Genomic DNA, 15695 nt, shown 5'->3' on the forward strand with positions numbered 1-15695 from the left:
AGCTTACACTTGACTGTGGGAACTAGCACTAACACCCTGTCTCCTGCCTGCAATTCCTGTAGAGTGGCCTGATGGTTATAAGTGAAAGACTGGTTTTCTTGTGCCTTTCTTAAGTGCTCCCTCACTATCGGTGTCACAGTAGCTATCCTGTCATGCATATTGTTGATGTGCTCAATGACGCTATGAAAAGGTGTGGCCTCGTGTTCCCAAGTCTCCCGTGCAATGCCCAGAATTCCCTGTGGGTGCCTACCATATAGCAATTCATATGGCAAATATCAAATATGTCAACAGGAAATCCCTATTTCTCCCATCTTTATCTATTACCTTCCGAAGCATAGACTTCAATGTTCTGTTAAACTTCTTCACCAATCCATCAGTTTGGGGATGGTATGCAGAGGTTCTCAATTGTTTAATTTGTAAGAGCTTGCACAAGTCAGTCATCACTCTAGACATAAAAGGGGTACCTTGATCTGTTAAGATCTCCTTCGGTATTCCTATTCTGGTAAACAACAACATTAGTTATTTCACAATACCTTTGGAGGCCATTGTGCGCAAAGGAATTGCTTCCAGGTAATGAGTAGCATAATCTACCATCACCAAAATATACTTGTGCCCCCTAGTGGATTTTGGTAGTGGTCCTACCAGATCCATGGCGATGCGCTCAAATTGAGTTTCAATGATAGAAAGGGGAACCAATGGGCTTCTGAAAGCCGGTTTGGGACGGTCTGTTGACACTCAGGACACGAGTTACAGTACTAGGTAACCTCTGCATACACCCCTGGCCAAATAAAAATCCTGAATATTCACTCCCTGGTTTTGTCGATTCCCAAATGTCCCCCTAGTATATGACCGTGGGCTAGATTAACCCTTTGCAGTCCATTTATTAACTGCGCGTCAGGCACGCCAGGTCTAATTAATTTTCACACGCGCAGTTAATTTTATAAGTTTAAAAGTATTTTTTTTCACAGTCAAACGGGTTTAAATGGCCCAGCATATCAACAAAGCACTCACTAGGCATCTCCAGCCCCGCCCCACCCTTTCGTTTGCTATAGCGTTCACCTATGTAAGAAATAAATAAATAAATAATAATAATAATAATAATAATAATAATAATAGTCGTACATACCGATCGATCATCTCCGGATCACTCGTTTTATCACCAAACTCCTCAATAATGCGATTCAAGTCATTATTTTATTACTATAACATCTGAAAAAAGCTCTGCAAATGTCCATGATAGTCTCTGTGCGCTGACGCACTCAGACAGCTTGTTTACTATGAACGCCCCGTTATCTGATACCTGATACCATGTATGACTATTCATGAGATACGCCTTTTTTTTTTTTTTTTTTTTTTCGACTTCGACTTTTTTTTCGTCTCGGCTCCTGTCGCTCCCACTCGGCAATTGAATGGTTCTCTCGGCATTTTCTGGAGAAAAAACGACTAAACACCCGTTTATTGCGTTGCTATAATGATGTCGGACCCAGTCCGACAAAGGACCTGTGAGGAATAATTGCAATGTCGGACCCAGTCCGACAATGGACCGCAAAGGGTTAAGGACTGTTCTCCAGTAGTTAGTGGGTACCACTAACTGTTCAACCACCTCAACCTCAATCTTATCCACCCGGTACAGTTAATCATTCTTGATCTTTATAGAGGGATAACCACCTCATCATTTACCAGTACCCCATTAACCCTGTGAGGTCCATTTATTCAGCACGTGTTAGACGCATCAGGTCTGATTTATTTTCACACGCGCAGTTTATTTTAGACGTGCTGTTTAAAAGTATTTTTTTTCACAGTAAAACAGGTTTAAAAGGCACTGCATATCAACAGGACACTCAGTACTGCATCTCCAGCACTGCCCCATCCCTCGTTCGCTATATTTTTCAAATAACTCGTAATAATAGTACATACCGATAAATCATCTCTTGATCACTCGTTTTATCACCAAACTCCTCAATAATGCGATATTTTATTACTATAACATCTAAAAAAAGCTCTGCAAATGTCTGTGATATTCTTTGAGCTCTGATGCAGAAGCAGCTATCTTGTTTGTTTATGTCCGTGTTATCGATGTGGTGTCGGGTCTATCAGTATTCATGAGATACGCCTTTTTTTTTCCGGCTTCTCTCGGCTCCTATCGGTCTCACTCGGTCATTGAATGGTTTTCTCGGCTTTTTCCGGAGAAAAAACGACTAGAGACCGACTTTAGCCATTTCCTCGCCAGATGAATAAGGTCAAACATCTGTGTTTGGGGTGGTTGTGCTGCTTGATAAGTCCACTGGTGGAACCAATAAGCCCTCACCATGCTGGTCACTCCGAGCCTGGTCAGAATTTCTCCTTTCAGTTTATCATGTGCATCTTTCAGCTCCAGATCGAAGTAAGCTTTCTGAGCATCTCCTGCAAGGTAAGGTGCAAAGGACCCCGCCCACTGTTCTTTTGGCCATTTCTGTCTCTCTGCCGTTCTCTCAAATATAGTCAGGTATGCTTCCACATCATTCTGCTTGGTCATCTTCTGCGGATAATGGTTTGCGCTTTTTTGTGGGTTGATCGGTGGTTGATCCCAGCCTTGTTGCCATCTCTTGGATGCTGTCTTAACTCCTGAGTTGCCTTTCCTTGCTCTTCTCTGAACATTTGGTTTGTTTCGCAAAGCATCTTGGTGGGCTGTCATGCTATGCCCTGGTCACCTCCCATTGAGCTGTTACTGCTTGTAACAGTGCCTGTACAACCGCTTCCATTGTCTTCTCGGTTTTCTGTCTAACAATGGTCTGTCTAACAATGTGCCCACATTTTCCACCACATGTGACAAAGTAGTACCCGTCTGAGTAAAACTTGTACACAAATTGGTTTAGTAGACAAGACACTTGTTCAGACAGTAATGGAGGGAAAACAGGACAGTACCTGTATGTTTATTTCCCTATGTTCAATACACAGGGTCGTTGGGAACAAAAGTCTGGTACACAGTTCAGGTTCTCATACAAAAGGTGGGTGAACACAGGCAATAGTGTTCTCGAAACAGTCCAGGGTCATACACGGCAAATCAATAGTTCTCTCAATATATTTACATGGCTCTCCTACCTCACTCCACACCAATTCCACACTCACCAACCCGAGCTGAGTCAGCCTCTTTTAAATAGGTGAATTACAACCCATGTGCTCCTAACAGCTGCGTTGACCACACCCTGCTAAGGCTTCTGGGTAATGTAGTCCCTACGAGCGGCCATTTTGTGGATTGTAGTCAATTTTGGGTCCGCCACCAAATTATATAATTTATATATATATATAAAATTTATTTCTTTATATTATATATATATATATATATATATATATATAAATGTATTTATGCGTAAGACACACAGACCCGGTGGTACAAGCAAGCCACGCACCGGTTATTTACTTGTCACTATCTTTGATAGTTAGCTTAGCGGGACTGAGCCATCCCACAGTGTGCAAGAGAGGATATTGAGCAGTGCCTGTTTCTCGGGACTTCTACCGCTACAGGGAGCAACGAGTCGCGGTTAAAAACCTGCACACTTTATTTTGTAGTTTTTCCTTAAAAGTTTTTTGTTTTCCTTTCGCCTTTTACTTACTCGTTTTTGGTTTACACACCTGCGTGTGTGATTTATGAAGACGGCGCACAAGACCATTGCTGGTAGAGTGCCACCGAACTGTCACAGAAGCACCTGCCAACTGTCAAGTGTGCCGGCGTTTCATATTTGAGCTTTTTGTCTGCCTTGTGTTCCCACACCATTCCACAACCTCCATGAATCCTACACTGTTCAAATATTTTAGAAAGTAAAGTAAGTAAACACAGTATAATGCTAAACTAGGCTAGCCTGACTGATTCATGTACACTGTAAATTATTATTATTATTATTTTTTTTTTAATAAAACACACTAATAGTGTTACATTAGGGAATACACACAAACGCTATATTGCTTCATATTAAACAATATGCGTTCATTTTACATTTTTATAGTGTTTGATATTTTGAAAATCACCACTTCCAAATAATTTAATAAAATTAGTTCAGTGGATAAAAATTCTGTTTACACGTAGTCAAGCCAAATGTCTCTGTCAAAACACCCCAGTGCACCTTAAAGAAGAACAAAATACATTTTACTAGCGAGAGGAGGCCATTCGGCCCATCATGCTCGTTTGGTTGTTAAAAATCTTGCACAGAAAGTCAATTAGACAAAAGACAACCACTCTGGCTACTACAATAAACTGCAAGTACTTTTTATTCTTTCATGCTGAACCTGTAGCCGTCTGCACTGACTTTTGCAGTGTGACTCTTAAGCTTTATAGGTCCTGTGCTTTCCTCTGCAGGTGAAGCGTTACATTGATCCTGTAGGGAAACTGATATGCTGGCAGAGAAGTCTGTATTCATCCTGGTCTTTCCACCACTCATGCATGCAATTCAAAACACAGGGTTTTCACAGCTGTCACGTTACATGCACATAAAATACAGATCACTAACATTTGACATGTAGAGTTTTAATGACACGTCGGCAAATTATATTTTTGCAGCTTCTATCTAGCAAATGCACTGTAATGATGAAATAAACAAGCATCAATGAATCAGCTTCTAGCACATTCCTGTTTTATGTGTTATCTTTGCCGTGACTTTTTTTATAAGTAATATGCATTGACATTCACTTTCTTAAACTAAAAGAACAGAAGAAAATACAGAAAGTAAACGTCGGCAAATGGATCGGGGTGGCGATCTGAAAGATGTTTCCATAAACTGGGGGCATTTCCTCCTTTGTTTTTCACTTCTTTAAAACACTTGACATTTTGACTGTCTGCCTTCAACCAGATTGCTATTGTCATCTGGCTGAAATCCAAAATAGTTCCACATCAAGCTTCTCTCCAGCATTCGCCATGACTGCTACAGTAATTTAATTATTTTCCTAGAACACGCAGGATAGTCGGTCACTTCCGCTAAGTGGAAATGAGTAAGCTTAGTTCATATTGTTTTTAAAGCACAAATTAGAGTTTTGTTTTAAAAGCTTAAAAAAAAAAAAAAAAACACACACACACTATCGAAAAACCGCGATACTTCGATATTTTTATTTTACCCAAATATTGAGAAAGTATCATAGGATTTAGGAATCATGACTTCTCATGAACGGTAAATAGTACAGCTGTGAAAAATGGTGTACATAGTGCGCTCATGTCCACGATTGATTCTACTTAAGGAAAAATGGATCGGTCACATGGTGTGGAAGCTATGTTGGATTCTGCTTAAACGACATCTCCTCATGAACCCTTTGGCCGATTGACGTGAATCTTGGGTATACATTATCTTTGTAGTGTCCTCTAAAAAAGTTATTCAGGAAAAGTTCCTACATGAACAAACATGGCTGCCATGAGCCAATAATTATGAGTGACATGCCAGTTTTGCCCATATTTCACCCTGAAATGATACATTCCCTCCACTTGGGACAGCTGTTGCCATGGAAACGTGAGTACAGTCTTGAAAAATATTTTTTGAAGCAGCCATTTTTCCCCGGTGTCTAGCAGATCAGTTTCACTAACTGGTGTAACTTAAACCACAGTAATTACACTGGAAAGCCTGATATTTTACACACAGTACAGTATACAAAAGACATATACTGTAAACTAAGAAAACTTTTTTTTGAAGAACTGTTGCAGCTGCATCCACGCGGGGGAAAATAATGCACCACACACACACATACACAGAGTATTAGAAAAATGACCGATCTCTGCCCTAATGTTGATTGTTTACTTAAAATAACCTTGTGGACATGATTTTTTATTTTATTTTTATTTTTTTTAGAAACGCTGTTGTAACTGAACAGAAGCCAAAAAAAATGCACTTTTCTTTTTAAACCAGAACACAATCAAAACAATAAAATGTTTAACCCTTTGCAGTCCATTTATTAAGTGCGTGTCAGGTCCAATTTATTTTCACACGCAGTTAATTTTAGACACGCTGTTTAAAAGTATTTTTTTTCCCAGTCAAACGGGTTTAAAAGGCCCTGCATATCAACAAAGCACTCACTAGGCATCTCCAGCCCCGCCCAACCCTTTCGTTCTCTATAGCTTTCATAAATGCTAAGAAATAATAATAATAATAATAATAATAATAATAATAATAATAATAATAATAATAGTCATACATACCGATCAATCATCTCCTAATCACTCATTTTATCACCAAACGCCTCAATAATGTGATCCAAGTCATTATTTTATTACTATAACATCTGAAAAAAGCTTTGCAAATGTCTGCGATATTCTCTGAGCACTAATGCAGTATCAGCCAGCTTGTTTCCTTATGGCCGCCCCCATCTGATACCAGGGGCAAGTATGACTATGCATGAGATACGCCCTTTTTATTTTTTATTTTTTGGCTTGTCTCGTCTCCTGTCGCTCCCACTCGGCCATTGAATGGTTCTCTCAGCTTTTTCCGGAGAAAAAACGACTAGAAACCTGTTTTTTGCGTTTTTTTGATGATGTCGGACAGGGTCCGACATTGGACCGGATAGGAATAATTGTAATGTCGGACCATGTCCAACATAGGACCGCAAAGGGTTAATACACGAGCTTTACAAGTCACACAAATACAGTTTGCTTAAAAATCACCATATAATTATTTTAACTACTGAACTGTGGTCAAACAGTCCCAAATCCTGACTGAATCTGTTGCAACAAAGCCGTGCGTGTAACCCATTCAAAAGACGCATGGGAGGTACGGGGGGGCTGTATTTTGGGAGCGTATCTTTCATTGAACTAATTATTTTAATGAAAAGTATAGACATAACTGTTCAGAATCGCTTGCTCTATTAAATACAATTGTAAGGCTGAAGATCGCATGGTTATTCACAGAGCATCTCTTCCCCAAAACAGCGGACATTTTAGTATAATAGGAGCTGATCAGCTTGTTCTGCTGTAATATTGTTTGTTTACTTAAAATAACCTCGTGGATATGGAGGCTTTTATAGAACTGCACACATACTCTCTCACACACACATTAAGCATTAGAAAAAATGACTGATCTCGGCTCAGTCTTGTCCCTACCTTTTTCTCTGAAGTGATCTCACGAGGTGGTTCAGAGACGGCACTGAACCGTCATAATTGTCTGTGTGAAAAGCTATACCACCACTGAAGCGCTATAGTGGGTGTGGCTTCAAAGTCAACATGCAACGTCACTATAGCGTAGGTAGGTAAGGGGCGTGCATGCAGTGCTTAATTTGTGCCGAGGCACAACCCCGGAACCTCTGGGTGTGCAGAGTCATAGCGGCGGTACCTCTAGTTAAAAATCTCATAAAATGCTTTCTTTTTAAAATCTCAACACAGTTGCATTAAGTCTGCAAGTTCTTGCATGCGCGCTAAAGAGAGACAATCCGCTGCCATGTTTAAGTTAATTGACACTGGCTGCAACTCTATTGTCGTTTTTTATACACAAATAAGCTTACTTGATTTGAAAAACGTCATGAATGATACAAGCAACTTCTTACACTACCTGGTTTGATTAAATGAGTAATATACAATAAAATAGAAAGCTGAACATTACTTTCAACAAAGAACAACGGCAACTTTAATGAAAAAAAATGTATTGTAGCCTACTTCAATAGGAACATTAGCCTGCTATATTATATTAAACCAAAACAATAACATTAATAACTATCTGTTTCTCTCTTGCCTTTTTCAATGAATATAATTTAATTAATAGAGAACAAAAACATACTAAGTTAACAACTACCTAGCCTAAGTTTAATTAATCGTTTTTGTAATTTACTAGCGGCTTCTGTTGCATACACATCGCTGATAATAGTGCAAACCCTGGGTCAAACCAATGTTCGTGTTGGGGTTCGTTTTTTCATCAATGTCGTCTTTCTGGAGTGCCTCTGAATGCCTTTTAATTTGTTGGTTTTTTAAACCATTTAAATGCAAAACACGTATACAGTTGTTTTTTTATTATTTTTAATTTGTCCTGCAGTTGTCTTTAATTAATTTCTCTGCACGCACTACTTTATATATGAAGAATATGTGATTGTAAACATCTAACACAAGTACTATATGTTGCAAATTCCAGCAGCTGATTGTGCATGCCAGGAAGCAAAGATCAAGTCCTGGGATTTTGGAACATGTAGAGGAACCGTTTGCAGAGGTTCTGTGTTGTGCAGCGCTGCCCCGGTACACTGCTAGGCATTGCAGTAGAAGCCTAATATTGCGGGATCTGCAATTTTCGCAATGTTGCGAATTATGTAGGGCCCTACTCATAATATAATTATTTACATGCAAAAAATAAACATTTTCCGATCCAGCTAACAGTATGATTTTTCATGGACCCAGGCGCCCCAATTAATATCTACAGATTCATTTCTTAATCTTTTTGGTGTAAAATTGACCACTGACACTGTAAATGATGGGTACCAAAATCCCTTGCACTTCGGAAAACGCACATCATTGCACCAGATTGGGAAACCCCATTGAGCCCACTCACCATTTTGTGGAGTCTAACCCTATGTACATGTAACCATTTATTGATTCAGTAAAAAATAAGTTTAAGTTTCAGTGATTTCGTTCTATAAATTTACAATGTAATATTAAATACACCACAGTTAACACAATATCATCTATTTTAGAAATTTCCAAACCATTATTTTTCATTACCACAATCCGAAAGCTAAGTTTAGTGAATCACAGTTGTTCTACTGCAATCAAGTAAGCTGCAGTACATTTCATTTTTAATTACCTAAATGTTTAGTTTTTTTTCCCCTTCCTAATTACAGTCTAAAGTATTTATATGTGTTCTCCTGTCACCGTTCTTAATGTTCAGTTTGAGAAATACTCAGTTTTCCCTGCAGCAGCTTGCCCTGCTTTAGTACAAAACACAAGCTACATTTACTGTTTTGCAATACGGTAATGTCTTATATCTGGGATAGATGTGGCTGCTAAAGAAGATGCAACAAACAATAAACCTGTTAGTGTTAACTCAAAACTTTATTTAGGCACCCGACAATTTGAATGGCGAAAGACAAAATTGGTTTCATTATTCAAATTCACAAAGAGAACTTTTCAGGTTTATACAGTAACCTTTTCAATGCTGGTTTTTTATATATGTTGTTTTTTGTTTGTTTTTTTTTAAATTATTTATCTTTTGCTGTGTTTCAGCCATAATTATAATGATTTTCTTTATTAACTTAGCAGGGCATTTTGTCAATGCCACATGTGCAACACACAAGCCTTAGGGGTATTTTTATTTTACTTTTTCACTGTTCTAAATTTCTTTAAATCAACGTTTAATTGTATGCATTTTTTACACAACAGTATCCATACACGTTTGATCACCATCACAATGAACCTGGCTTACCATATACTGCTGCTGTTAATACAGCACCTCTTAACTGCCAGGCATTCGTGTTCGATCAGGTATGTTATCCTCCCTCTCACGCTTCAGTTTAAATTCCTAAATATTGCATTCCTAAATATTGACACAAGTGTTGTGTATGGAATTGGAGCGACGTAAACACCCAAATCGGGTAATCATGTTATTGTTTTGACCCAAACACTTTCTAATCCAGGCGTCTCTATAGTTGCTGTAGCTGAAGGGCACTGTGGCCATAATGCCATGGTTGTTAAGACACACACACACACACATTTTGAGGGGCATTAAGGCAATTGATATAAGGGCACCAACACCAATTGCCACATGACCAGCGTACATTTATAGCCCTATATATATATATATATATATATATATATATATATATATATATATATATATACACCCTAGTCTGTATCTTAATTGCTGTTCTTTCTTCATCAAGCCCAAGTCTAAATAAGGTACTTCCTTATCTAATAGCCTTTTAGCAACCTTGTGGCTACTTCTTGTTCGACGCTAGTACAAAGTTCAAATGCTGTTTAAACATCTAGAAGGGATACTGTTAAAACATTAACCACTATTTATTTCTAAATTCGCTCGCTTCGTTCGCTACGGCTGCGGTGTGCATTGCTCCATTTAAATCAATAGGTTTAACTGTTTTGTATTCGCTTGCTCGCTTCATTCGCGTCTGGTGTGCATAGCCCCTTATACAGCCATAAACAAACAATACCAACCTTGTAATTTGAACCTGCTAAACAATCTACCGAAAAAATATTTATAATACAATATAATAAGTGATTATTGATCCTGACTTAAAACGGCCAAGTCAAATGGAAGACTCTGCTTTACTATATTCAATTGATTTGATTTGTGTACCATCATAAAAGCAAATAATTTAGCCTGGTACTGTAAATGTAAGTAAGCAACTACTGTACCTGCATTTCAAATGTTTATCATTAGCATACTGTAAAAAACACAATAGCAGTGTATTAATGTAACTGCTTTGCAGTACTTAACCTACCACTTCTACATACAAAAACGGGATAGCATATCATGGAATTGTGGGGCTTGATTTTCTGTAAATCTGTTAGGCTACTGTGAGCAGTACAATAATTATGGCCTGGTGTAAAGTAAACCATTTTAGTGAAAGTTATCCCCTGCAGTCCACGGTAAACTGAATGCACCTGTATTACAGACCACTGCATTACAGTTAGGTCATTTGGGACAGTAGCCCGAAACCTAACTCGTTAAAGACTAAATACAGAATGCGCCTCCCATATATTTTATCAGTCCCAATTCATGGGTGAACTTGTACTCCAGGCTTTTATTTTCCACCACAATAATGCACTATAATGTTTAAAATAAGACTGCAGCACCCCTGTTTATTTGTATGTGTAGTGTAGGCAGAATTCAGCTGCAGCATGCTGCACGTAACTGCAGAATGCAAATAAAATCGATTATCTGAGCAAAGTAAAACTATAAATAAAAAAAGCATAACAAGCACACATCAAGAAAGAGCAGGTGACACTGCTCAGGTCAAGAGACACTGCTCAGGTCAAGAGACCCTCCCCCCTTGTAAAACGCAAAGCCTCTTCGCTCTTGAGTCATTTCCATGTAATACATTTCTAAATATTAGTTTTAAACCGCGTCCGGTAGTCAGCCTAGTATTTATTTGTTTGTATGTATCGTTGTAGGCGACCTAGTTTAACTGCAACCAAAAGGCTTCGGGATGAATTACCGTTGTATCAATTACATTATACAACTCGAGCAGAGGTACGGTTTATGTTACAATTTAGCATCACACAGAAATCAAATCGGACCTTTGTCCTAAATCGTAAAAACCAATACTGCTGGTACTGTATGTATTATAATCAATCGAGGGGTGTGTGTATCGTGAACGTGACAGTGAAAATCGGCCAAAGGTGAGTGGTTAAAAAACAAGAAAGTAAATGCATGTTGTAAAGAATGTACTGTGAATAAACAAGTTCTGCACACCCACCGTTTAAGTCCTGGTTCAGGTCACCTGTCAGGTTGCCGAGCGAGGACGGGATCTCTCCGCTATCCAGGATGCTGAAACCCTCGTCGTTCTCGATCCCCGCGATCTCGCTCTCCTGCTGAGCCAAAAAAGCAGCAGCGGGGTCCTCCTCGCCGAAGCCGTTCCCAGCGGCGGCCTGCGGAGCGTTTAATACATCGAAATCGTCCATGTTTATCCTAAACGACTTAATGTTCCGTATAAAGAAAAATAACTAACAAAACCAGACAGTGGAGAAAACGAAAAGGAGGTTAGATCTGACAGACAAACTGAAAACTGAGAACTAACAATGGGAGAGAGTAGTATACACACAAAGCGGAAATTTAGAAGGAGCCAATGAAAGGCAGACAGCGCTGACGGATCGCAGAATCAACCAACCAGGTATGAACTCTGCGAGCTGGGGCGTTAATCTGATACAATGAGATGAATTAAACCAAGATTGCCAACTCCGCCTATATTCCCGTCACCCGCCGCGCAGAGAATTATGGGATTTAGAGAGTGCTCTGGCAAAAATGTTTCGTGGAGCTGCGTCAAATTTCGCTATGTTTTGTACATTTACGATACGTTATTCAGATTTCTCAAACTTTTGAAGTTCATTTCGCTGTAGCCAAATATGTCTGTAATGAAACGGCATAATCGGCAAATGATGACTGAACTTCATTATTAAGAAAATTATTTTTTGAGAACGCTAATGTATATGGCGCATGCGCAGAAATACAATGTGGACAGTACCTAATTTGACAGTTTTCACAGCTGTTTTACTGTGGTACAGTAGCAGTGCAGTAGCGGGAAAATGTCGACTGAGGAAACACAAGTGACTAATGAAGCAACAACAAATATATTTGATTACTTAATTAATATAATAATAATAATAATTAAATTCATAAACCTAGAATAAAACTGTTGTACAAAATACACACTGTGGTGCACCCCGCGTGTAGCGCAGTTTAAAAACATAAGAACATAAGAAAGTTTACAAACGAGAGGAGGCCATTCAGCCCATCTTGCTCGTTTGGTTGTTAGTAGCTTATTGATCCCAGAATCTCATCAACCAGCATCTTGAAGGATCCCAGGGTGTCAGCTTCAACAACATTACTGGGGAGTTGGTTCCAGACCCTCACAATTCTGTGTAAAAAAGTGTCTCCTATTTTCTGTTCTGAATGCCCCTTTATCTAATCTCCATTTGTGACCCCTGGTCCTTGTTTCTTTTATCAGGTCAAAAAAGTCCCCTGGGTCGACATTGTCTATACTTTTTAGGTTTCTGAATGCTTGAATCAGATCACCGCGTAGTCGTCTTTGTTCAAGACTGAATAGATTCAATTCTTTTAGCCTGTCTGCATACGACATGCCTTTAAACCTGGGATAATTCTGCTTGCTCTTCTTTGCACTCTTTCTAGGGCAGCATCTAGGTGAGGTATTACTAATACATTGCAAAGTTTTAACATGAATTCCCTTGATTTAAATTCAACACCTCACAATATATCGCATCTTGTTGGCCTTTTTTATAGCTTCCCCAAATTGTCTAGATGAAGACATTTCTGAGTCAAAATAAACTCCTAGGTCTTTTTCACAGATTCCTTGTTCAATTTCGGTATCTCCCATATGATATTTATAATGCACATTTTTATTGCCATGTGTCTGTCCAGTTCTGAATGCTGTCTATATCACTTTGAATGACCTTTGCTGCTGCAACAGTGTTTGCCACTCATTATATTTATGTGTCGTCTGCAAATTTAACAAGTTTGCTTACTATACCAGAATAATTTAACAAGTTTGCTTACTATACTTTACCGACGGGACATAAATATTTCATAGATTACGTAGGGTTAGGGTTAAAGGTCAGCGTTAAAAAAAACAAAAACTGAAATATACATTTACATAGGGTTACCATACGTCCGTTTTTTCCCGGACATGTCCTCTTTTTTGGTCCTTTAATCTCCGTCCGGCCGGGTTTTTTAAATTTCTAAAAATGTCCGGGATTTTGCCCTGCTCTTTCCATTGAACTACAATTCCCAGTGTGCGTATACCCTATAACGAACGGTGTGTGCCGTGCGTGTTTAGAAGAGGCCTTTAACGTCTGTGCAGTACGGAAGTGTATTGCTGCCACACATTAAAAAAAAAATATATATCACGTAATTAAGTGATATGGAGTTATCACGTAATAAGAACAAACTGAACTAGCATACAGCCTCGATCGTATTATTTACTTTAATAATATCTACTCTTTGGAACTTGCTGTTAAGGATTGTCAGCAGCTCCTGTGAGCTTCCACGAGGTGTTAGTTCCCTATCACGTAATTACGTGATCGTCATCAAGTAAATTACGTCTTTTTTTTTTTTTTAAATGTGTGGCAGCAATACGCTTCCATAGTACTGGCACGAGCGTAGCCAACTGACACTGCAGAGCTAGAAGCGGGGTAAGTGGCAGCAGGCGCGAAATAGTCTAGAATTTGATTTGAAATTGTTGAACACTTTTATTTAAATGAAGACACCTACCACCGAACACAATGCCAAAACGAAAGTGTAAATTGACTGCAGAATTAAAAACAAAATTTCCGTGTTTTCGAAGTGGTCGAGTAGAATGGGAAGCCGAGTGCTTGGTATGTAGAGCTGGTACTTACGTCTCTGTGGCAAATAAAGGTGCTATTGATTTACAATCTCATGTGGATTCTGAAAAGCATAAGAAGGCAGTTCGAGGAGAGAGCTCATCAGCAAAATTAACAGATTATTTTGTAAAACCAGGCAGCAAATCAGAGGATGCTGTTACTGCAGCTGAGGGTGCTCTAGCATTTCACACTGTTAAGCATCACAATAGTTTCAAGTCAATGGATTGCACTTCTGTCTTGTTGAAGAAGACATTCCCTGATTCTGAGATAGCCCGAAAATGTTCAAGTGCTCGAACCAAGACAAAAGCGATTGTTAACTCTTTGCTTGCACCGCATTCTGTTGACACTGCTCTAAAAGCGCTTGAAGAAAATGACATAGCTTACTGTGGAATTGCTACAGATGGAAGCAATCACGGTTCAGTGAAAATATTCCCAGTAATAATTCAATATTTTGACTGGAAGAACGGCGGTTTGCAGTCAAAATTAATCGAGGTCCAGAACACACCTAATGAGACTGCCGATACGATTGCACAATACGTCAAGGAAACTCTGAAAAAGAAGTTTTGTTTGTTTGTTTGAGAAGTGTATCGCGTTTACGGGGGACAACTGCAATACAAACTTCGGAGGACTCCGGCGTGATTAAGAAGGAAAGAACGTGTTTGCAAACTTAAAGAAGTTATTGCAGAAGAGGACTTTAATCGGTGTCCATCATGGGGCAGACACACTGGATGTTGACATTGAGAACATTATTTTTAAAATTTACCAATACTTTCATATCTATACTGTCCGAACTGAGCATCTGAAAGAGTACTGTGAGTTTGTTGATATCGAATACAGAAAGCTGCTTTCTCACAGCAAGACACGATGGCTGTCCTTATTCCCAGGCATTACAAGGCTACTACAGATGTTTCCAGCCTTGAAGTCGTTCTTTCTGTCACAGGACAAACTACCCACGGTGATTAAGACATTTTTCGAACATCAGTTCAGTGAGATTTACCTCTGGCACATGCACTCACTCATGACTGTATTCCAATCACACATTCAAGAAATTGAAAGGGAAAACAACTCTGTCGTGGAAGTGCTGAAAAGCTTGAACTCAGTTCACACCATCCTTCTTGAACGTAAGACCCACAACTTCATGTCCCTGAAAGTTAAGGGACTACTGGCACAAAAGCGCAAGGAGGGACTTGATGGAGAGTGTGACAAATTCTGTGCTGAAGTACAATGTCTGTACAGCACATGCTTAGAATATTTGGAGAGGTGGATGACACCCCTGGAAGAATTCTCTTGTTTCATGTGGCTTGCCCTGAGTGAGACACCTAATTGGAATGATGTGGAATCTTGTGTCTTATACCTGGCAGAGAAGGGGGTGTCAATTGATGACGTGAAGTGTTTTGATCAGTTCAGCAATCTGAAGAAATTCACGGAAAGTTTCAACAGTGATGAAGAGTTCAGTAATTTGCTAGCACACCAAAAGTGGACCAAATATTTTGAGAAGTCCAAAAATATTGAGTGTCACTCAGAACTGTTAAAGATTGTACAGTTCATCTTTGCTGTCCCCTCTCACAATGCAAATGTAGAGCGAGTTTTCTCACTGATGCAAAGCCAGTGGCCAAAGGAAAGGAACCACTTGACTGTTGAGTCGCTGAAAGGGATTCTACTTGTACAGTACAATTTCAGACAAACGTCTTGCAAA

General features: G+C 39.1%; 1 protein-coding gene across 3 annotated transcripts in view; it reads right to left on the reverse strand.

Moving 5' to 3' along the window:
- LOC117408451 (clathrin light chain A-like) overlaps positions 1–11737 on the reverse strand; it is a 50817-nt gene extending 39080 nt beyond the window's left edge. The window contains exon 1 of one of the 3 annotated variants that reach the window (XM_034013443.3): positions 11362–11737. In XM_034013443.3, coding sequence (XP_033869334.3) covers positions 11362–11566 — 205 coding nt within the window. In that variant the 5' untranslated portion in view covers positions 11567–11737. The remainder of the gene's footprint in view (positions 1–11361) is intronic. The other 2 variants (XM_034013444.3, XM_034013445.3) reach the window with 2 other exon arrangements.
- Positions 11738–15695: the final 3958 nt, after the last annotated feature.

This window comes from Acipenser ruthenus, chromosome 2, assembly GCF_902713425.1.
Source record: "Acipenser ruthenus chromosome 2, fAciRut3.2 maternal haplotype, whole genome shotgun sequence".
Classification (NCBI taxonomy): domain Eukaryota; kingdom Metazoa; phylum Chordata; class Actinopteri; order Acipenseriformes; family Acipenseridae; genus Acipenser; species Acipenser ruthenus.